General features: G+C 37.2%; 1 protein-coding gene across 39 annotated transcripts in view; it reads left to right on the top strand.

Moving 5' to 3' along the window:
• The window catches only part of CEP112 (centrosomal protein 112), a 562,721-nt gene that overhangs the window by 334,706 nt on the left and 203,570 nt on the right, over positions 1-24,445 (top strand). For all 39 annotated transcript variants that reach the window (XR_008679796.2, XR_010133740.1, XR_010133744.1 and 36 more), the window contains one exon: positions 12,804-13,034. Coding sequence is in view for 22 of the 39 variants with exons in the window: in XM_031011060.3 (XP_030866920.3) it covers positions 12,804-13,034 (231 nt within the window). In the remaining 17 variants the exon portion in view is untranslated. The remainder of the gene's footprint in view (positions 1-12,803; positions 13,035-24,445) is intronic.

A 24,445-nucleotide genomic window follows, 5' to 3' on the forward strand; every position in this document is an offset into this window, starting at 1 on the left:
AGTAGCACTCTGACCTTTTCTACATGATGTGACCAGTCGAGAAATTAGATGTTCATTTTACATCTTTACTCATCTGGGAGGTTTTCAGTCCTGCGGCATTTACGTCCTTGTAATAATAAAGATGCCGGTGGTGTTGTACTGCTCTTTCCTTTAGCCAACAGCCATGAGCAGGCACGCCTCAGCCTTTCTAGTCTACGCTCACTCATAATTTACATAAGAAGCACAAGTACATTTGAATTCTGTGACATCGTGCTCTCAGAAGCCTGAATGAAGCAGTTCTGATAATGCCTGACCAAAGGTTAGTCACTTCCATACCGTATTGCTAACTAATTGTGTTTGTGACCAGCTGAAGAATGTCGAGGAAGGTGGGAGAATGGCGTCAGGGCCCCAGTTATTAGGGTCCTTGCCCTTTCACTGTGGGAAGAAATTTCCAGTGATGAGGAAGTCAGGAGCTTGGACTGCTTCTCTTGAAATCTAATCCACATCTTGAAAATTCTGCTTCCTTGCTACATCTTGGGTATAAACAAGGCTACAGCTCTTCTGAAAGGGACACTTAGGCACATTAACATAGACAACCCAGCATCTTAAAATATGACTCGAAGAGGTAATGGATAGTTAGGTGGACACATGGAGTGGCAAACTGCCCGAGGATCAAAAATCTGAAAGATCTGAAACCTGTGTCAAATCCAGAGTTCCCAGGAGGCACTCACTATTTTTTTTTTTTTTTTTTTTTTTGAGAAGGAGTCTCACTCTGTCGCCCAGGCTGGAGTGTAGTGGCGCAATCTTGGCTCACTGCAACCTCTGCCTCCCGGGTTCAAGCGATTCTTCTGCCTCAGCCTCCCAAGTAGCTGGGACTTGACAGGTGCGTGCCCCCTGTCAAGCTAATTTTTGTATTTTTAGTAGAGACGGGGTTTCACCATGTTGGCCAGGTTGGTCTCGATCTCTTCACCTCATGATCTGCTTGCCTTGGCCTCCCAAAGTGCTGGGATTACAGGCGTGAGCCACTGCGCCTGGCCGTGGAGGCACTCACCTTTCTAGGAACACCTCTGCCTCAGACTGTGCTGAATTAAAACCTCCTAATAGTCTGTCTTCTACCATTTTGTTTCTTTTTTTTTTTTTTTTTTTCGAGACAGAGTCTTGCTGTGTCACCCAGGCTGGAGTGCAGTGGCGCAATCTCGGTTCACTGCAAGCTCCGCCTCCCAGATTCACACCATTCTCCTGCCTCAGTCTCCCGAGTAGCTGGGACTACAGGCACCCGCCACTGCACCCGGCTAATTTTTTTTTTGTATTTTTAGTAGAGACGGGGTTTCACCGTGGTGTCGATCTCCTGACCTTGTGATCCGCCCACCTCGGCCTCCCAAAGTGGTGGGATTACAGGCGTGAGCCACCGCGCCCGGCCCATTTTCTTTATTTTTAATCATGCCTATGGCCTGAACCCGTCGTGCTGATGACACACCATTCTCCTGCTTCAAAACAGAGCTGATTAGTATTTAATTATTGTATTTAATTTGTTAGAAACAAATTAACCATCTGTCATTATTTCTAGTAGTAACTTTTATCTTTGGAAGGCAAAAGCCATGTTTTCTTTTAAGGTTAAATTCTTTTATGCTTAAGGTCTTATGGGAGTTGTTTATAAAATGAAAGAAAATTCTTTTGCATGTGACATTTACAAAATAATATTAGGAGACTAAAAGACCATAAATTAAAATAATGTATTTTTTGAATTTATAAGCTTAAATCTAAGTATGTGTATTGTGTCCAGAATAATGAAAATGGAGGAATAATTTTGATACATTTCATACGATTTAAAATAATAAATTTGGTGGCCTTAATATTAACAATACATAATTAAAATGCATACTAGAACTACTAATATGTTATTCTGAAGAGAATATATTATTTTTTAATTAACTTTATTAAATACTAAACAAAAGTAAGGAATAATGAAGCCATGTTATATTCAAAAACATAATTAGAATTAAGTGTCTCCTATGAAATATTCACAAAAAAAGCAAAATTGTTGGGCTATGTGCATTTCCATAATAAATAGTAGCACTCTTACAATGTATTAAAAATAATTATTGTCCTAAAATTTAAGAAATTATCTTTTAGAAGCATTCTTCTTGTCAGCTGGGCTTAAAACGTCTGCATCATCTTTTTAAAATTTTTATCTAGTGTCTGATACATACAAAGAATATGTGTCATAATTAATATTTCAATACTAATACATACAACAAAATGAACATCATGAACTGACCACTCAAGTTGAGAATTGGAACATTATTATTATTATTATTTTTGAGGTGGAGTGTCACCCAGGCTGGAGTCAGTGGCACGATCTCGGCTCACTGCAAGCTCCGCCTCCTGGGTTCACACCATTCTCCTGCCTCAGCCTCCTGAGTAGCTGGGACTACAGGCACCCACCACCACGCCTGGCTAATTTTTTGTATTTTTAGTATAGATGGGGTTTCACCGTGTTAGCCAGGATGGTCTTGATCTCCTGACCTCGTGATCCACCCGCCTTGGCCTCCCAAAGTGCTAGGATTACAGGCGTGAGCCACCATGCCCAGCCAAGAATTGGAACACTATTAAAATTGCTGCCTGTACCTGTGTGCTCCTTCCTTTCCCATATTCCTAACCACCCTTCCCCAGAGTTAACCATTATTCATAATTGTGTGTTGATAGTTACCTAATAATGTTTTATGGCTTTATTGTACATATATATATTCTCTGAACAAAATATTGTTTATTTTTGTTTGTTTTTGAACTTTGTAAAAATGGTTGCATGTTGTAGGTAATCTGATTTGCATTTTTCATTCAGTATCTTATGTTTAAGATTCACCCATTGTGTTGTGCACAGCTCTGGTTAATTCATTTTGCTGTATATAATATTCCATTGTATCAAGATAAATCAATGACAAACAACTATGAGGGACAAGTTGAGTTATGGTACAAATACTGCTGTGTACATTCTTGGGCATGTGCCTGGTGTTCACGTGTAAGAGATTCTCGACAGATATAGCTTATGAACGTGTCCAACTTTCTGAGGTAGTGCCAAGTTAACTTACAGTAGGGTTTTATCACATTACACCCAAATCAATAATGTGTAAGAGTACCCATTGATACACATTCTTGCCAGCATTTGGTATTGTCACACTTCTTGAGTTTTGCAAATATGGTGATTGTAAAATGATATCAAAATAGCCTTAATTTGCATTTGTGATGACTAATGAAGTTGGGCACCTTTTCATGTTTACCATTAAAATGTTGCCTTTTATGATGTGCCTAGTCATGTATTGTTTTACTTATTTTCTGTTGGGTTATTTATCTTTTACTTGTTGATATACTTTAGGCATTCTGGATAATATTCTTTTGTAAGTTACATATGTTGCAGATGTTCCCTTCCAGTTTGTGATTTAGTTTTTCATTCTCTTTCTTGTGTCTTTTGATGAACAAATGTTCTTAACTGTATTGCAATCTAATTCATCAATCTTTTCAAGTTAGTGCCCTTTAAGTCATGCCTTTCCTTACTTTGAAGTCATAAAGCCATCTCCCATATTTTTCAAAGTTTGGTCTCACATTTGGTTTCTCATCCACTAAGAACTGATTTAAAAAGAAACAGTCTTATTGAGATATAATTGCCATTCCATACAATTCACCTATTTACACTGTACCATTCAGTGGTTTTCAGTATCTTCAGGGTTGCAAAACCATCATCACCATTAACTGTGTCACCTCTCTCCAAAAACTCAGACCCATTAATGGTCACTCTTCATTTCCACTCAACACTCCCAGACCTAGACAATCCACTAATCTAATCTATCTCTATAGATGTGCTTGTTTCAGATATTTCATGTAAAATATTGGAATCACACAATATGTTGTGACTGGCTTCCTTCACTCAGCGTGTTTTCAAGGTTCATTCCTACTGTAGCATGTATTAGTTCTGCATTTCTCTTTATTGCTGAATAATATTCCACTGTGTGGATATACTGTATTTCATTTGCGTGTTCATCAATTGATGGACATTTTGGTGGTTTCTCCTTTGGGGCTGTTATGAAAATTGCTGCTATGAACATTCATGTTACAAGTTTTTGTGTTAACATAAGTTATATTTCTCTTGGTTATAGACCTAAAAATGGAAATAACTTATTTTTGTCCATTGTGTAAGATAGGGGCTTGCTTTTATTTTTCCCAATATGAATAACTTCTTGTGTCAGCATAATTTTTAGAATACATTGGCTTGTCACATCCCCACTAAACTGTAATGCCAGCTCTGTCCAGTGTGAGCCTGTTTCTAGGCTCTCGATTCTGTTTCATTGGTCAATTTTTTTCTGTTCTCTATGATAAGACTATACTGTGTTGATTATGATAACATTATGTTAGACCCAAATTTCTTGTAGGGAATATCACACCGCCTGTTCTTTTTAGGGGTGTCATGGTACTATGTTTGTCCCTGTACATTTTCGATCCACCTTGTCGAAAGCTCTTCTTGAAGTTTTAATTGGGCTTACACTCTAGATTAATCTGCAGAGAACTGATGAAGAGACTTTCATCACCCTGATATATCTCTTAGTTGTTTAGATCTTCCTTTTATGTCTTTCAAAAAGGCTTATATTTTTTTCCTTAGGGTTTTGCACATCTTTTGATAGGCTTATTTCTAAGATTGTTTGTTGTCATAGCTGTAAATGTTTATAATTTTTTTGCTGATGTATAAAAACTGCAGTTGCTTTTTGAACATTGATCATTTATTCAGACATCACGCTAAGCTCTTATTATTTCTAATAATTTGTACATTCATTTTCGTTTTTTATATATACCATCATGGCATCTATGATTAAAGATAGGTTTTTTTTTTTTTTTTTTGAGATGGAGTCTCACACTGTCTCCTGGGCTGCAGTGCCGTGGCGCAATCTTGGCTCACTGCAACCTCTGCCTCCCGGGTTAAAGAGATTCTCCTGCCTCAGCCTTCCAAGTAGCTGGAGGCGCCCGCCACCACGCCCAGCTAATTTTTTTTTTATTATTTTTTTATTTTTTTATTTTTAGTAGAGACAGGGTTTCACTATGTTGACCAGGCTAGTCTCAAACTCCTGACCTTGTGATCCACCCGCCTCGGCCTCCCAAAGTGCTGGGATTACAGGCATGAGCCACTGCACCTGGCCCAGTTTTTTTTTTTTTATGTTCTTGTCATACACTTGTGAATACAAGTAATGATAGTAGACCTTCTTTTCTTCTTCCTAGTTTAAAAGGGATATTTTAAAACTTCACAATAAAGAATGAATGAAATTTGATGAGTCTTTTGGCAAATACCTTTTATCTGGTTAAAGTGATCTTTTCTATTTCTCTTTTGCTAAGAATTTTTGTTGTTTAATTTTATCAGATGTTTTTCTGTGTATTCAGATAATCATAATGTTTTTTCTTTTCTTTTCTTTTCTTTCTTTTTTTTTTTTTTGAGATGGAGTCTCACCCTGTCACCCAGGCTGGAGTGCAATGGCGCGATCTCAGCTCACTGCAACCTCCGCCTCCTGGGTTCAAGTGATTCTCCTGCCTCAGCCTCCCGAGTAGCTGGGATTACAGGAACCCGCCACCCCGCCCAGCTAATTTTTGTATTTTCAGTAGAGACGGGTTTCGCCATGTTGCCAGGCTGGTTTCGAACTCCTGACTTCGTGATCTGCTCGCCTCGGCCTCCCAAAGTGCTAGGACTACAGGCATAAGCCACCGCACCTGGCCAATGTTTTTTCTTTTAATGCATTGATGGAGTAAACTATATTATAGGTTATTTTCAGACGTTACATCAACCTTAGGTTACATTCAGTTTTTTCCATAAGATAAAATTAAGGTAAAATTAAAAGCACTTTGGATTGATCTCTGGAATTAGACCTAAGAATTGATCTTCTGGAATTAGACCTAAGACACTTTTGACACTTTTTACATTGGTACTATTTTGGGTGGGGATGAGGCGGTTATTGATGACAGTCTGAGTGAGTGGAAGATAGTTTACTGTATATACTTTTGTGGCTTATAAATTCTTATCAATGTTAACATATTTCCTAATCAAAAATAAATTAATAACATTTAAATTAAAATACTTAGAAATAATTGATAATGAAAATAGTACTTCTCAAATCTTGAAGGATGAAGCTAAAATGAGAGAAATGGGTACACTTAACCTGCCATTTATTTTTAAACGGTTAATTGTTAATGAAGTAGGCAACCAGCTTAAGAAGTTAGAAAAATGAAGCAATTTCTGGTAGGACTGATCAAAGAACAAAGTGCAAATAAACAATATTGGGAATAAAAATAAAGCTATGGTAATGTTATCAATAAAAGAGATATTAATAACATTAAATTTTAAAAAGGATATATTCCAGATCATCAGAGATTAAAAAAATAAGATATTAAAAAAGCATTATGCCAATAATTGGAGAACCCAGGTGAAATGGACAAATTTCCAGGAATACATAAAATGCTGCAAGACAAAACAGGAAACTAAATAATCTAATATAATTAAGCAAATTTTAAAAACAGTTAAAAATCTTTCAACAAAGAAAACACTGAGTTCATATAATTTTACAGGTGAGTTCTATAAAAATCTCCCATGGGACAGGTCACTGTAGTCTTTTACAAACTTTTCCAGAGAAGAGAGAAAGAGAAAAATACTCTCAAACCAATTTAAAAGATTGTAATATTGATAGAAAAGATGACTGGTACAAGAAGAGAAATAAAAGTTCCAGGCCAACTCACTCATGAACACACACATACAAATCTGGAATTATTAGCAAATCAAGTCCAATAATGTATAAAAATAACGTATGTAATCACCAAGTTGTAGAGAATGCAAGGACATAGAAATTTATAAATGCCAACAAATGTCAAATTTAGGTGAAGAGGAAAAACTCCTAAACTATAAAAATTTACCAAAACTGACTCTGTAAAAGACCGGAAAATGTGAATCATCCTATAACCATCAGAAAAATTGAAATAGTAGTCAAAATGTTTTCCAGATATACAATATCAAGCCCAGATGGCCCTACTGGCCAGTTCCACTAAATATTTAAGAAACAAATAACTCATCTTATACTGATTCTTTCAGAGGATGAAAAAGGTAGCATCATTCAGCAACTCAATTTATGAGACTAGCATAACATCAATTTAAAAATATGCCAAGGAGAGTCCAAAAAAAAAATCCCTCAGGTCAATCTCTCAAAAATCATTAGCAAATTATTAGCAAACTGAATCCAGTAATATTATCTTATGGAAAAAATTGAATGTAACCTAAGGTTGATGTAACGTTTGAAAATAACCTATAATATAATTTACTCCATTAATGCATTGAAATAATAAACATTGACCAGGTGTGGTGGCCTACGCCTGTAGTCCTAGCACTTTGGGAGGCCGAGGTGGGCAGATCACGAGGTCAGGAGTTCGGTTAGCAAGCCATCAGTATCAAGACAAGACTCTCCACCAGCAAAAAGATTAGGACTTAAGAATGGCTTAGATGATCATTAACCCTTCTTAGCAATAATGTATTTTAAATGAAGGAGTGCACGTTGTTTTTTAGACATAATGCTAACTGAGTAAACTGCAAGCTTGTCCAACCCACCTTATTTTGTTGTTGTTCTGTTTTGTTTTGCTTTAGGCTTTTAGCCTCCAGAAGCCATGGTATTAAAGTTTCTGTCTTTAGTGATAAGCAGAAAAGAGGGATGAGGAAGGGGCTTTACTGGCCCAACCAGAAACAGAAACCAAGAACCCATGACTGTATTCTCTCCCTCGGACACTCCTGAATAGTCTATAACTTTTATATGCACTGGGAAACCAACCAATTTATGTGACTCACTTTATGGAGATATTTGCTTCATCGCAATATTCACTTCATTGCAATATTTGCTTTATTGAGGTGGTCGGGAACCAAACACACAATATCTCTGTGATATGCCTGTACTGGAAGGATGAAATACCAGGGAGCCACTAAATGTGACAAATATGCTAATAAATGGGAATTAAATTAAAATTGGGTGTGTGAAAATATAGAACAGTATCTACACAGTGATGACAATGTGCATAAAAATACTTTTATTTACACTGACAGAGATTAAAATTCAATTTGGGATGGTCTCAGTGCTTTTGGAAAACTAACATTTTTGCTCATTTTTTAAAGATTTTCCTAGTGGGCACAATGTATAATATTTGGTTGGTAGTTACACTAAAAGCCCAGATTTTACCACTATGCAATATATCCAAGTAACAAAACTGTACTTATGCTCCCAAATCTATAAAAATATATGTATTTTTTAATTTTCAAAAAAGACATTATGGCCTTATGGCTTTTGGATGTTAACTTTGTACTAACCATAGTGAAAATTAGGGGATAGAAAAGCACAATAACAAATTAATAAAGTACAATAAATATGTACTCTTCCTTAAGAGAAATTCTTAATACTTTGAGATGATACAGTATGTGATAAAAAGCAGACTTTCAAATCAGCTTGAGCTTGGATAAAATCTTTCCGTATCTATTTTTCTCAGACTCTATTATTTAGATGTTGTCACTTCCTCTGTCCTCCACAAATATTAGCTTTTCTTTTACATTTTCTGTATTATTATCTTTCTCTGCTGCCTCCCAGGGAGTTCTTCAATCTTACCATCCTTCCAATGCACAATTCTATTCTTTGGCTTTAGCTAACTTGCTCTTTTTCCTATCATTTTCACTTTTTCCTTCTTCTATGACATTAATTGCAGCTTCGTGTCTGTAACTTCTTCCATTACACTTTTCAGTATATTAAGTATATATATATTACGATTTGTATGTTTATTATGGACTTTTTTTGGAGATAAGATCTCCTTCTGTCACCCAGGCTGGACTACAGGGTATGACCACGGTTCACTGCAGCCTCCTGGGCTCAATTGATCTTCTTTCCTCAGCCTCCTGAGTAGCTGGGACTACAGGCGCACCCCACCACACCTGACTCATTTCTGTATTATCTGTAGAGAAGGAGCCTCACTATATTGCCAAGGCTGGTCTTGAACTCCTAGGCTCAAGTGATCCACCTGCCTTGGCCTCTCAAAGTGCTGTGATTACAGGCATAAGCCAACACACCCGGCCTATTACGCACTTAAAAAATTCTTGTTTCATCTGTTCCAATTATACTGCTTCAGATAATATATGTTATTTAGGTGTCTCTTTTTGGTAGTAGTTTTGCTCCTCAGGTTTATTTACTTTGGCCAGGGAGCCCATTTTCCCCTGGGACTATCAGATATCCTGACTGGGGAAGAGCAGAAGCCCGCCTTTAGTCCCTGACCTGTTGGATGAGCTTATAGAAGGACAAGATTATGAACCCCAAGACAGAGCCCTTCATTGCCGTACCACTCCCTTTCACAGTTACTTCATCAGGAAAACCTGCTGCTCAGGAATTTACCTAAGCTCCTGGAAGTAAGTGTCTAATGACTGAGTCACTAGTCCTGGGAGTTTGGAGGGAAGCCTTTGGAAGGGGGAATACCCAGGAAGTTCAGAGAAGTCTGTGCCTGTTTTCTTCAACTCCTCACCCAAGGAGGGCTTTGCTTTCCTTGGTATTGACTGACTGATGTCAACAGTATGTTGAGTTCTTGCTCCCAACATGGTAATGGAACAGATATGATTTTACCTGGCTACAAAAGAGAGAGACAAGAGCAGAAGGTAAAGCATTCCTGCAACCCACCTTCTTACAGCGGTTTTCTATTATTTTCTGCCCCAGGCTGTACCCCCTTAGGAATGTCTTTATTCCACCCAGGAGCTTCTCAAAATTTGCTTTTGTTATGTTTATTATTGTTATAATCATTAGTATCTCAGATTCGTGCTTCCTGTGCTTTCTCCAGGATTGATTTTGGGGAAGGGAGCCAGCAACCCATCCTTGTCTGCCATGTTGATATCCCTGAGCTTTTTTTTTAAAAAAGAATGTTCTGCCTCCCAAACACATAACTGTTGTCACTGCTAAAGTCTGTCTGCTTTTAGAAGATGTATCCTCTATTTCAGAATCTGATTGCATTGACTATCTCTTCTCTTGGGTTCAAAAGAATCACTATAAAACAAAGAACAAGAGGTAAAAGACTGTTTTCACGGACAATTGATCCACAGCTGATTATTGATACACAGATATCAATCTATGAAATAGAGAAACAAATAGATGTTAAAACAGTGCATAGATTTCCTGAAGAAAAAATAACTAATTTTTCCACTACAGGTTTACAAGGATCAGCCTTTTATATAAAGTCCTCTCACATATTCCTTTGGGACTAGTTCAAGTAAGCTTTTCTTAGAAAGGCAGGATAAAAATGGGACATCCTATCACCTCCAGCCTCGAAGGCTCAGATTTATTACTATAAAGCATTTTCTTTCCTCTAACACAAATGTTACTGTTTCTAGATGTCTTTTCCAGTCTAGTGTAGAGAGGCCACAGGGTTAATAGCTGAGCTAATGTATACTGAACACAATCCAAAATAAGATGCCTGGTGCAAAGTAAACACTCAAAATTATAGCAATTATTATTTATCATGTAGAAATCACAAAATTGTTAAAATTAAAAATAGGATGAATATAATATTTATATTGAAAATGAAATAATTCTTGTAGATATTTTGACCAAAGCAACTTCTCATCATTTAGCTTTGTATTCTTATTCCCAGCATCATAATGTGACATTTGGATTCCTGTCACTTTTTTATTTTTCTGGTTTCCAGTCAAGGAAATGTTGGTTTAGGCTGTGCTTGTTGAACATACATTAGGCATGAAATGAAACATTTATCACTGTGTTTTGGAAAATGTTGCATTGCTGGCTAATGTGTTAGTGGCAGTAAGTAAGTGACAGAAGATTTCAACTATGTAACAAGCTTGATATGATAGGCATGTATAGGATATAGCACTGAAAACTGTAGAAAATACAGCATAGACATTTCTTAGCAATCATACATGAAGCTTTTAAAAAATTGGCTACATAACTTGCCATCAAACATTCTCAAAATTTGCAAAGAATTAATGGGAGATAGACTACATTCTTTGGCCACAGTGCAATTAGAAGTGAATGACAAAACAATAACCACTGAAGTCCATTTCCTGAGTTGAATGGTGTCCCTCTCAAAATTTCCTGTCTACACAGAACCGGAAATAGAATTTTTTTTTTTTTTTAAGATGGAGTCTCTCTCTGTTGCCCAGGCTGGAGTGCAGTGGCGCAATTTCAGCTCACTGCAACCTCCACCTCCCAGGTTCAAGCAGTTCTCTGCCTCTGCCTTCTGAGCAGCTGGGATTACAGGTGCCCGCCACCATGTCCAGCTAATTTTTGCATTTTCAGTAGAGACGGGGTTTCACCATCTTGGCCAGGCTGGTCTTGAACTCCTGACCTTGTGATCCACCCGCCTTGGCCTCCGAAAGTGCTGGGATTACAGACATGAGTCACTGCGCCTGGCCGGAAATAGAATCTTTGCAGATGTAATCAAGTTAAAATTAGGTGATGCTGGATTAAGGTGGGCCCTAAATCCAGTATGACCAGTGTCCTTATAAAATAGGGCACCACAGAGACACAGACACCCAAAGAGAACAAATCCATCTGAAGACAAAGGCACTGATTGGAATGATGCATTTACACACCAAGGCACAGTGACTGTCAGGAAATACCAGAAGCTAGGAGACAGGCATGGAACAGCTTCTCCTTCAGAGTTTCCAGAAGGAACCAACTCTGCCAACACCTTGATTTTAAGACTTCTAGCCTCCAGAACTATGAGAGAATAAAATTCTGTTCTTTTAAGCCATCTAGTTTGTGCTACTTTGTTATGGCAACCCTGGGAAACTAATATGTCCCATATGCTTGGGAATTAAGAAACATACTTCTAAATGGTTCATAAGTCAAAGACAAAAATTATAATGGAAGTTAAAAAAGTATTTTGAACTAAACGATAATGAAAATACCACATATCTAAACCAAAGAGATGGAACTAAATCAGTATTCAGAGAGACATTTGTAGTCTTATATTTATAAATCAGAAAAGAAGAAATGATAAAAAATAAATGAGTTAAGTATCCAAAATAAGAAGTTAGAAGAAGGAATACAAAATAAACCTTAGGAAAGTAGGAAGAAGGACATAAAAATAAAAGCAGAAATCAATCAATAAAAAGTAAAAATCCAATAGGGAACACTGGATGAATTTCAGGAACATGATGATGTTGAATATTTGAAAAAGCAAGTTTCAGAAAAATACATGTAATATTCCATTTACATAGAAATTAGAAACAAGTAAAACTAAACAATATGTTGTTTAAAGATCCAAAAGTATGGTAAAATGTTCCAGGTGGTATTTGCCTCTGAGCTAGGAAGGAATGACATGGGAATATGGAATGAAGGAAGTAGAGGAGGGAGGGAGGGAGGGAAGGAAGGAAAGGGAGGGAGGGAAGAAAGGAAGGGAGGGAGGGAGGGAGAGGGAAGGGAGGGAGGGAAGGAAGGAAGGGAAGGGAGGAGGGGAGGGGAAGGGAAGGAGGGAGGGAGGGAAGGAAAGGAAAGGGAAGGGAAGGGAAGGGAGGAGGGGAGGGGAAGGGAAGGAGGGAGGGAGGGAAGGAAAGGGAAGGGAAGGGAAGGAGGGAAGGGAGAGGGAAAGAGGGAGGGAAGGAAGGAAGGGAGGGAAAGAGGGAGGGAAGGAAGGAAAGAAGGAAGGATGGAGTGCAATCTAAGCTTTCTATTCCATATGTTCATATTTCATTTATTGGCCTTTTGCCCATTGGTTCTTCTTTTGTGACTTCCCTATTCATATCTTCTGCCCATTTTTCCATTTTTAAAAACAAGGTTATTGCCGACATGGAGGCCCAGGTTCACAAGTTGAGAGAAGAATTGATCAATGTGAACTCACAGCGGAAACAGCAGCTGGTAGAGCTTGGTCTTCTTCGTGAAGAGGAAAAGCAAAGGGCTACAAGGGAACATGAGATTGTCGTCAATAAACTGAAGGCTGAATCAGAAAAGATGAAAATAGAGCTGAAAAAGACTCATGCTGCTGAGACAGAGATGACACTGGAAAAGGTAAGATATTTAACTGGTTTTTTTATAGACAGTTGAAATCCATGTTTAAAATCCATTGCCACCACCCTTATATTTAATCTCCAAAAGGTAGTAGACATGGCATTACTCTTTAAATGTATAAACTCTTCAGTCGAGGAATTTAAGTATCTTGCTCCTATGTCTAAGTACCAGTAAAATAATCTAGGGAATTTCCTAACTTTTCCCTTGGCTTTCATGGAAGGGATTATATGGAATATCCTATTCCATAGTAATTAAATACATGTTGTGATAAAGTGATATTATAATATTGTCCAATATTATTTTGATTAGAAATACTGGGGCTGTATCCCTAAATTTTCCTAAATGGGACTAAGTTTCAGATCTTCCCTCAGTTGTCTAATAAGCATTTCTAGATTTTACAGCTTTTTATAACAGTGTCACATAAATGATGACTTATTTTCCCAGGTTGATATTTCAGTCGAGATAAGAAAAGTCTTTTTAGAAGTATATGTTATTGGAATAAATGTCAATATAATGTTTACACATTTTGATTGGACTTATATTAAAGGTACAATCTCAAATATTCTTTCTTTTGACGTTCAGAAAAAGTATAACTATTTTAGTCAGGTACTAAATGTGAATTGCTATTTCCAAAATTGCCTCTTGAGTTTCTTAAGACCAGTCTTTATCTTGGGAATGAGAAACTTGAAAAGGGTAACTTAAGAATCATCTAAATTTGTTTAATTTCTTTCCACCTATCCCTCTTCATCTTCAAATAATGTTGAGCTTTTAAAGAGTATGCAATACCATACTAGCCATTACTACATTGATTTTACATAGACTGAGATCCTAAGGTACTTGCTTTATTGTACTTTAATTAATTTGAAAGTCAGATTTCAGCAGATTTGGCCCTTGATGGCATAGCTATGAACCCAGAAATAAATAGGAAAAAGGACTGTAAATAGGCAGGAGTGAGCCTGACTTCTTGGCAGAACAGCAGGGAAAGTGGTGTGTCTGGAAATGATGAGGGAAAGTGATGAGGCCAGAGAAGAAACCTCAGGGTGTGGGTCCAGGTCACGTAGGTCTGAGTAGGCCAGTGAGAGGGCTTTGCTTTGACTCTCTATGAGTAGAGGAACTTGGCAGATTTTGAGCATAGAAGTGACATGACTTGACTCACACTTGAATAGGATGTCATCATCTGCTGTGCTGAGCATAGACTGAATTGATGGCAAAGGAGGAAGTAGAGAGAACAGTTAAAACGCTGTTGCAAAAATATAGAGGAAAGGTAATAGAGAGCTGGGTCTAGCCAGTAGCAATGAAGGTAGTAAAACCTGATCAGATCTGGGATATGTTCTGAAGGTAGACCTGACAGCATTCACTGTTGGTTCACGGAATATGCTGGGGGGTGGGGAGTAGGGTGGAACAGTCACGGGCAGCACCAAGGCTATTTTCCCAAGCCAGTGGACAGATGGAATTCCTCTTTGCCAAAAGGAAGAAGACTACAAGACCAATAGGTTGGGCCTCTCGGGACATGTTCAGGCTAAGTGGGATGTTAGTGATAATTCCCTGACAGCAGGATAAAATAATAATGTCTCGATGCTAAAATATACAGTTCAGGAATTAGGGAAATATTCTTTTTTTTTTTTTTTTTTTTTTTTTGAGACAGAGTCTCACTCTGTCGCCCAGGCTGGAGTGCAGTGGCATGATCTCGGCTCACTGCAACTTCCGGCACCTGGGTTCAAGCAATTCTCCTGCCTCAGCCTCCTGAGTAGCTGGGATTATAGGCACCCGCCACCACGTCTGGCTAATTTTTGTATTTTTAGTAGAGATGGGGTTTTACCATGTTGGCCAGGATGGTCTCAAACTCCTGACTTTGGACAATCCACCCAACTCGACCTCCCAAAGTACTGGGATTACAGGCGCAAGCCACTGCTCCAGGCCAGGAAATATTCTTATATGGTATAGTCTCAGACTTTGACAATAGCAGATAAAAGAGAGACTGATGGAAAGGGAAAGTGGTGTTGCCACTTATCTTTTCTGTTAACTCTTACACTCACCTCACCTTGGCTTCAGTCAACTCTTCTAGCAGTTCAAAGTATTTCTAAGTAAATGTTCTTAAATAGCACAGATACCTGTGCACCTTGATTTAAGAAAATTGGATATGCCAAAGTCAGACATATAACACATCCAATTTAGGCCGTAATTTTCCTGCATTATATATTCACATTCCAAATGCCTCTTTTTAATAGGAGATGAACTTTGTGAAACGTAGGTTTATACGTGATGCTAATTTACAGGTTAAAGATAATTTAAAAATTAGTATTAGAAACCTGAATTTTTATATTCCAGAAAGGCATTATCCCAGGCACTGTGGGTATATAAAAAACAGGGGAGGGGGCCACTGTCCTCAAATAGAAAAAATAATAGTGACTTGCAAGAAAATACTGCAAGTACACTACACAGATAACTATAATGCAAGACAGTGTGAATTTGGGGAAAATCATTTTCTGCTGAGGAAATCGGGAAAATTAATTGGGAGAGATGTTGCTTGAATGAGACATAAGTAACATAAGTAGGATTTTAATTAGTAGATGTGTTGGATGGTATTCTAAGTCAAAAGAATAAGGAAAGCAAGAGCAAACAAAACCGTTTCCATGACATAGAGGTTGATCCAGGGGAGATCTAGCGACCAAGCTAAGATAGCTTCAGGATCATCGAAAGTCTCCAAAGCTGTGATAAGCATTTTTGCTTCATTGGGTAAACAGTGAGGAGTTGCCAAAGGTTTTGGGGAAATGAAGTGTCAAGATTCCAGTGATTCTTAGGAACATCATCCTCTTGGTGTTGGCAAGATGTGGTAGCAGCAGCAGGAGGTAACAAGGACTGGATTAATCCAGGCAGGAGGTCCTTGAGGGCACAGCAGATGTGCGTGAGAAGGCAGTGAGAGTGTCGGCTCCAAAGAGCAGCAGGAGTTAAAGAGAATATATTTTGGGGCTGAACACGGGTTGAGCATTTTGAAGTACATACAAAGGGACTAATGGAGAGGAACAGCTTAATGATGTGAAGAATCAGAGATCATTGATGGCTTGTGATCTGTGAGGTGGTGCAGGTGGGAATGGCATCCCCAGCACAGACCCAGCACAGGCCTACCTCAGCCCTCAGCTACAAGGCTGCAAGGGTCCATTGGTCATTTCCCAGAATGTGCCACACTCTCCCCTGCCTCCAGGTCTTTGCAGCTGCTGTCACCCTCTTCCAGAATGCTTCTCCACATGATTTTTTCAATGGCCAACCTCCTTGACATCATTCTACACTCCTCAGAGCATCCTTCCCCGACCTTTTCATCCAAAGTCTGGCCTACCTATGCCACCTTTTTTTTGTCCCATTGTCTTCATAGCTCATAGCATTACCTGAAATCATCCTTTTATTTGTTCGCTTGTTTCCTCCCACCCACTAGAACATAAGCTCTGTTAGCAGGACTTTGTCTAGCTTGTTTACTTCTGTACCACCAGTGCCTAGAAAACCCAGCTGGGGGCAGGTGCCCTCCGGGTATGACATGAATGAGTGACAGGAGGCATGACCTTCACCAAGGGAGGAGGGAAGTCAAGCATTGGTAAAGATATAGAGAAGCTCTCTGACAAGACTTGAAAAGACCTTGTAGCTAATAGCATCTGTATTCTTAGTAAAGAATCAGAGTAGTCTGCTTAGGTGAGGAGTTTCAAAAAAAGCGAAACAGGCTTCCAGCTGAACAGTGGAATGCCTTGGAAAGGAAGAAGATATAAGGGAATTTGTTCCTATAGAATTGGAGTTCTGCAGGTAGAGGAGGGAGCATGGGTATCCTGCATCTGGAAGAATGGAATGCTCCTGGATTGAAGTGAGAACACAAGGGATCCCAGAATTTAGAAGGGAGGTTTGAGGACAGTTCTTTTAGCTGACATGGGTAGAGGTACTGAGATGAACCAGAGTGGAGGGACTTGTTGACAAAAAGGGAGAGTCTGGGGAAAGGGAAGACTCTCTTTTACATAGGCTGGTGTTGAGTGCGATGAGTTCGGTTTTTGTCCAGTTGGTGGAATTCACCAACCTCAGAGTCCGTATGATGATATCTAAATGCTGTGCTCACATCGAGTAATTTGTATTTCCAATGATTGATATTTTTACATAAATAGTCAAAGGAGTTTAGCATTTTCAAATGCAGTAAAGACCTGGACTCTGAATTCCCTGAAAGCAGGAAATATTTGTTTCTAATGCCCCAGGAGCTTGCATGGTGCCTTACACACAGTAAGCACTCATTAAATATTAAGTGAGTGAATAAAAGAATGATAATTGAGGCGGGCGAATCACAAGGTCAGGAGATCGGGACCATCCTGGCTAACACGGTGAAACCCCGTCTCTACTAAAAAATACAAAAAATTAGCCAGGTGTGGTGGCAGGCGCCTGTAGTCCCAGCTACTCGGGAAGCTGAGGCAAGAGAATGGCGTGAACCCGGGAGGCGGAGCTTGTAGTGAGCCGAGATTGCGCCACTGTGCTTCAGCCTAGGCAACAGAGCGAGACTCCGTCTCAAAACAAAACAAAACAAAACAAAACAAAACAAAAAGAATGATAATCTACTGAGAAATTCAAGATAGCCTCTGTGCCTGGTCATGTGAATAAACTGTTATTGATTTATCCACATTTGATCTCAAATCATTATAAATACTTTGGGTAGGATATGATACATCCTTGTATTCAAATACTCATTTATATGTTCTTTTAGTGTTTTGATTTCCTTCATATCACTTAATAAGTTAAAAACATAGCATTAATCTTTATTGAGACATACTTTGAATTTTTCTACACAAATTTTTTAAAATTTGAGTTTTTACTATGAGTTTGAATAAAACTAACAAGCTGCTGATTCTGTTGTGAGTCTGTTGTGTCATTCTGCCAGTTGCTTGAACTCTTCTCACAGTATCTTTTTAAGTTGGATGTTTTTATCGTATTTAAATAAATCTGAAATTTAAAATATTTGCCAGCAGTTTAAAACCCAGTCAAGAATTCAGAGGTTTAGAAGTTCATTTTCTATCATTGAGTATAAAGTTGAGGTTCAAAGAGGAGAGGACAATAATACCAGAATAATAAATAATCTCAGTGTAACATTCTATATGGGTCTGTGTTGTTTCAGTAGCACTTACGATATTAAGGTTATAAAAGAATTCCTAAGTCCACATCCTACCTGAGTTTCTGTCAGCAGCAATTTAGACCCAAATGATATCTTCAATAATTTTGAGTTAAGAGAAACATGAAATACCTCCACAAGGTCAAAATGCTTCAAATAGAGAATCCAAGAGAGTAAATGATTGACATTTTGCAAAGTGAAAGCTTCTTTTGTGGCCTTTTAAAATCTTTTCAAACCTAATTGAAACAAAGTCCATAAAATATGAACTTTTGAAAAATTAAAGAACATTACTAAGTGATGATAGTGTGTAATTTTCAGAAGATTGATTAAACTTTGGTATCTAAATTGGACAATGGTTTTAGAAACCTATTCAGCTATTTTAAAAATAACCTTCCTTGAAATAGAAGATATTTTAGAAAATAGGGAAGGTGGAGAAAGGTGTAAAATTCCCTGTTCCTACCACCACCCAGATATAATAGTAATAATTTAACGTATATGTAAAATAGCCATACTAACTTAGCTGCCCAAGATCAAACTAATTAATTCGATCTCTTGCTTTTTAAAGCATTATACTAAGAATATTCCAATGTCATTTGAAATTCTTTGAAAATATTGTTTTCATTGTTGCATGATATCCTGTTTTATGGGTATAACAAATTTTTTTTTTGTTTGTTTGTTTTGAGACGGAGTTTTGCTCTTGTTGCCCAGGCTGGAGTGCAATGGTACAATCTCGACTCACCACAACCTCCACCTCCCAGATTCAAGTGATTCTCCTGCCTCAGCCTCCCAAGTAGCTGGGATTACAGGCATGTGCCACCATGCCTGGCTAATTTTATATTTTAGTACAGACGCAGTTTCTCCATGTTGGTCAGGCTGGTCTTGAACTCCTGACCTCAAGTGATCCACTCGCCTTGGCCTCCCAAAGTGCTGGGAGGACAGGCGTGAGCCACCTCATCCGGCCTTTGATATAACATAATTTTTTTTTTTGAGACAGAGTCTTGTTCTGTCGCCAGGCTGAAGTGCAGTGGCATGATCTCGGCTCACTGCAACCTCTGCCTCCCGGGTTCAAGCGATTCCCTGCCTCAGCCTCCCTAGTAGCTGGGACTACAGATGCGCACCACCATGCCCGGCTAATTTTTTGTATTTTAGTAGAGACGGGGTTTCATCATGTTGACCAGGATGGTCTTGATCTCCTGACCTCGTGATCCGCCCACCTCGACCTCCCAAAGTGCTGTGATTACAGGCGTGAGCCACCGCGCCCAGCCAGATGTAATTAATTGTGTTATTTCTTTATTTTAGAACATTTAGGTTTTGTTTTGTTTTGTTTTGTTTTTTTTGAGATAGAGTCTTCCTTTGTAGCCCAGGATGGAGTGCAGTGGCCTGATCTCGGCTCACTGCAACCTCTGGCTTGCGGGTTCAAGCGATTCTCCCACCTCATACTCCTGAGTAGCTGGGACTACAGGCATGCGCCACCACATCCAGCTAATTTTTGTATCTTTAGTAGGGACAAGGTTTCACCATGTTGGCCAGGCTGGTCTTGAACTCCTGACCTCAGGTGATCCGCCCACCTTGACTCCTAAAGTGCTGTGATTATAGGCGTGAGCCACTGCACCCAGCCAAACTTTTAGATTTTATTTTAATTGTTTAATGTGGAGATTGGCATCATCATACATAAACTTTTGTTGACATTTTCAATTTCAATTTTTTTAGGTTAAAATCCTAGTAGAATTAACAGGTCAAATTGCATTTCAGAAAGTTTATACTAATGTATATTTACTTCAGCAGAGTATCTACTTAGTCTGTAGATTTATTAGTAGTTTCACCTAATTTGTAGTACATGTTTGTGAAAAACAGTTGTTTTAATTTGTATATTTAAGTGTGAGAGATTGAACATTTACAATGGATTTACCTGTTATTTATTTATATTTCATTTTCAGGAAATTGCCTGTTCATGTCTTTTGCCAGTTTTTCTTCCTTTAGGGTCCTAATGTTTTTCTCATCAGCTCATCTAATAAACTCCTTTTATATTTAGAATGATAAAACCCTTATCTCTGTGGCAAATATCTTTGGCATTTGCCTTTTATGATTTAATTTTATGATACACAAACGTTTTATTTAAATTTCGTCTAATCTGTTCATCTTTTCCTTTGTAAATTCTCCACTATAAATAGTTGTTTTCAGCTTCATGTTTTGATATTTATAAATATACCAACACATCAAACGTTTTCTACAATGTGCTCTACTCAGTAAAAGGCTCTTAGCATTTTGACATAGCATTTACCAGCTTGGGTTCCTGGTCTGTAATTTTAAGTGGTGTCTGAAGGATTATACTGGAATTCTGCCAGCCTGAAATCATGAAAAGGCTTTGAGCAACAATTCAGCATCTTTTTCAAATTTAAGAAAAGCTCCATATGGCATAATTATTCAAAGTTAAGGTCATAGAAACTACTTAAACCTTTAAAATTTATAATTAAAGGATTAATATTAACTTATGAAGACATTGTCATTTTGGCTTAAGATGTATTTCCAACCTCAATTTTGTTCTTTTTACTTTTATCTTTTCCATGACTTTTTCCTTTGCTAAAAAATGTGAAGTTTTATATCCTTAAACTTTAAATTAAATGTTATCCTCAGGTTAGAATTATAAAATTGATTGGCCAACAATATCCTGTATATTTTTTATTATGTTCCACAAATATTGGTGAACTTAAAGTTGGCATTTTCCTCTGGATATATAAGCTATAGCCTGGTGTAATAGATAATGGCACCTGTAAATATAACAATAATTTAATTTACCAAGTAAAAACATACACAAGTAACTTGGAAAACTTAGGATGTGTACATAATTTGAATGTGATGAATTGGTGTTCATTTATATGAAGGTTTATATTAATGTGCTTTTGAATGACCTAAATTGTAAAGCTTTCTTGACTATGACAGGGGTTATAATCTTGTCTTATACAAAAACTAAGACTTTTTATAGGATAACTTTTTTTATTTCAACTTTTTAGATTCAGGGGGTACATGTGCAGGTTTGTTACATGGGTATAGTGTGTGATGCTGAGGTTTGGAGTACTATTGTAGGATAAGTATTTAAAGAAATAAAAAATTAAAAAGCCAAAAAAAACCTTAAAAAGAAAAACTAAGACTTTTGTTGTTATTTTGACAAAATACACAAATCAAACCAAATCAAATATTTTAAATGTATTTATGTATCTCCTATGTAACAAGAAGAAATTGATGTTCCTTAGACCCTTTTTTACATGAGCCCCAGCTCTCCTACTTTATCTGGTTTGTATGAGGCACTCATATCACAGTGAGTCCACTAAACAAGTATTAGAATAATATCTGGAGCATCTGTTTATTAACAAAATAAGCAGGGGTACCTATCATCATTAATGCTTGAGTATTTACATGTTCAAAGGTCTATCATCCTTACCTGAGAGGGACTACAAAGCTCAATGTCAGTGTGGAGTCATGGATGTAGATGGAAATAGACTGCTCCCTTCTCAATGGCTTTCACAGTTTCCCAAAGAATCTTTTCCTCTTTCTCCCTCTGCCTTCTGCTGCACATTAAAGAGCACTTTATTTTCTGGCAATCCAGGAGAGCAAGTCAATAGCTTAACTTCAAAGTCTAGTTGTCTGAAGCTAGAAAACTATGTTTTACTTGGAGAAAATTAAAAGAGAGTATATTTTATGTTAAGGTTATTTGAAAATAAAACCTAGAATTATAAATGAATTAGTGTAGTTTTAAAGTGGGCATTTAAAAATTACAAGATTAATCCTCCTTTGTCCTTCTGTAGCCTAATTTTTAGTATTCTAATAGAACCATTAAAAATTGGAGTTCTGTATTCCTCAGAGGTTTTTGATTTTGTCTTTTTGGATGCCCTGTGATGAAAAAAATTCTATTCAGAATAAATGAAAATGCCTTAGGTCAATACAGCAAAAGATAGTGACTCGACTTGGGAAGTTATTGAAAGTAGAAGAGCTTATTTGCTATCATCAAAGTTTTATATTTAAATGGAGAGAAGAGGGAGTGAGTAAAATAAGCAGATATTTGTGCCCTAAGTCTCGTGTGTGTGTGTGTGTGTGTGTACACACACATACAGTTTAGGTCTGGGGAGACTTTTTTGGTTTGTTTTTTGTTGTATGTGTGTTTGTTTAAGATTAGTGCTGATAATTATGCAAACTTTTAAAAAATTTATATTGATATGTAAGAATTGTACATATTTATCAGATGTATGTGAGATTTTTATACATTCTTGCAATATGTTGTGATCAAATCAGAAAAATTAGGATATCTAACACCTCAAACATTTATCTTTTCTTTCTGTTAAGGAGATTTCAAATCTTTTTTTCTAGCTATTTTGAAATATACAATAAATTATTAACTATAGTCACCCCACTGTGCTGTCAAACACTAGAACTTCTTCCTTATGTTTAACTGTATTTTTGTATTCATTAACCAACCTCTCTTTATGTCTTCTCCTCTTTACCCTTCCCAGCCTCTGGTAACTGTCATTCTACTCTCACCTGCATGAGATCCACTTTTTTAGCTCCCACATATGAATGAAAACATGCAATATTTGTCTTTCTGTGCCTGGCTTATTTCACTTAACATAATGACATCTAATTCTATCCATGTTGCTGAAAATGACAGAATTTCATTCTTTTTATAGCTGAGTAATACTCTGTTGTGTATATATCGCACATTTTCTTTCTCCACCCCTTTGCTGATATACATTTATGTTGTTTCCATATCTTTGCTACGGTGAATAATGCTCCAGTAAACATGGGAGTGCAGATCTCTCTTTGGTATACTAATTTCCTTTCTTTTGGATATATATTCAGCAGTGGAATTGCTGGGTTATATGCTAGATTATTTTTAGTTTTTTGAGGAACCTTTATACTGTTTTCCATAGTGACTATACTAATTTGCATTCTCACTAACAATGTATTAGTGTTCACCTTTCTCTGCATCCTCATAAGCATTTGTTTTTTGTCTTTTTGATAATAGCAATTTTAGGTGGATGAGATATCCTCTCATTATTGCTTTGGTTTGCATTTCTCTGATGATTAGTGATATGGAGCATTTTTTTCACATGCCCTGTTGGCAATTTGTATGTGTTCTTTGGGAAAATGTCTGTTCAGATCATTTGCCAATTTTTAAATTGGATTATTTGTTTTTTTGCTGTTGAGTTCCTTATAAATTCTGGTTATTAATCTGTTGTCAGATGGATAGTTTGCCAATATGTTCTCTCATTTCTTTTTACTCTTGATTGTTTTCTTTGCTTGCAGAAAGTCAATACTAATGTATATTTACTTCAATATTTTTCGAGATTTTTATCTTGATATAATCCCATTTTTCTGCTTTTGCTTTGGTTGCTTGTGCTTTTGAAGTCTTACCAAAAAAAATCTTTGCCTAGACCAATATCTTCTTCAAGTAGTTTCATACTCTCAGGTCTTACATTTAAGTCTTCAATCCATTTTGATTCAATTTTTGTATATGGTGAGAGATAGGGTCCTGGTTTCATTCTTCTAAATATGGATATCCAGTTTTGCCAGTACTGTTTATTGAAGGGACTGTCCTTTCTCCAAGGTATGTTCTTGGCACCTTTGTCAAAAATGAGTTAGCTGTAAAGGTGTGGTGGGTTCTCTATTCTGTTCCATTGGTCAATGTGTATATTTCTCTGCCAGTACCATGCTGTTTTAGTTATGATAGCTTTGCAGTATATTTTGAAGCCTGATGGTGCGATTCCTCTAGCTTTATAACTTTTGCACAAGATCACTTTGGCTATTTGGGGTCTTTTGTGGTTCCATACAAATTTTAGAATTGTTTTTTATATTTCTCTGAAGAATCTCATTGGTATTTTGATACAGATTGCAATCAATCCGTAGATTGTTATGGGTAGTGTGGGCATTTTATCATTGTTAATTCTTCCAATCCGTGAGCATGGAGTATCTTTCCATTTTTGTGTTCTCTTTAATTTCTTTAATCAGTGTTTTAAGTTTTCAGTGTAGAAACTTTTACTACTTTTGGTTACATTTATTCCTAGATTTTTTTATCGCTGCTGTAAATAGGATTGCTTTCTTTATTTTTTGTTCATGATTGTTTACTGTTGGTGTATAGAATTGCTACAGATTTTTGCATGTTGATTTTATGTCCTGCAACCTTACTGAATTTGTTTACTGGTTCTAACATTATTTTGGTGGAGTCTTTAGGTTGTTCTTAATATATGATCATGTTGTCTGTGAATAAGGATAATTTGACTTCTTCCTTTCT

This window comes from Gorilla gorilla, chromosome 4 (genome assembly GCF_029281585.2).
Source record: "Gorilla gorilla gorilla isolate KB3781 chromosome 4, NHGRI_mGorGor1-v2.1_pri, whole genome shotgun sequence".
NCBI classification, from domain to species: domain Eukaryota; kingdom Metazoa; phylum Chordata; class Mammalia; order Primates; family Hominidae; genus Gorilla; species Gorilla gorilla.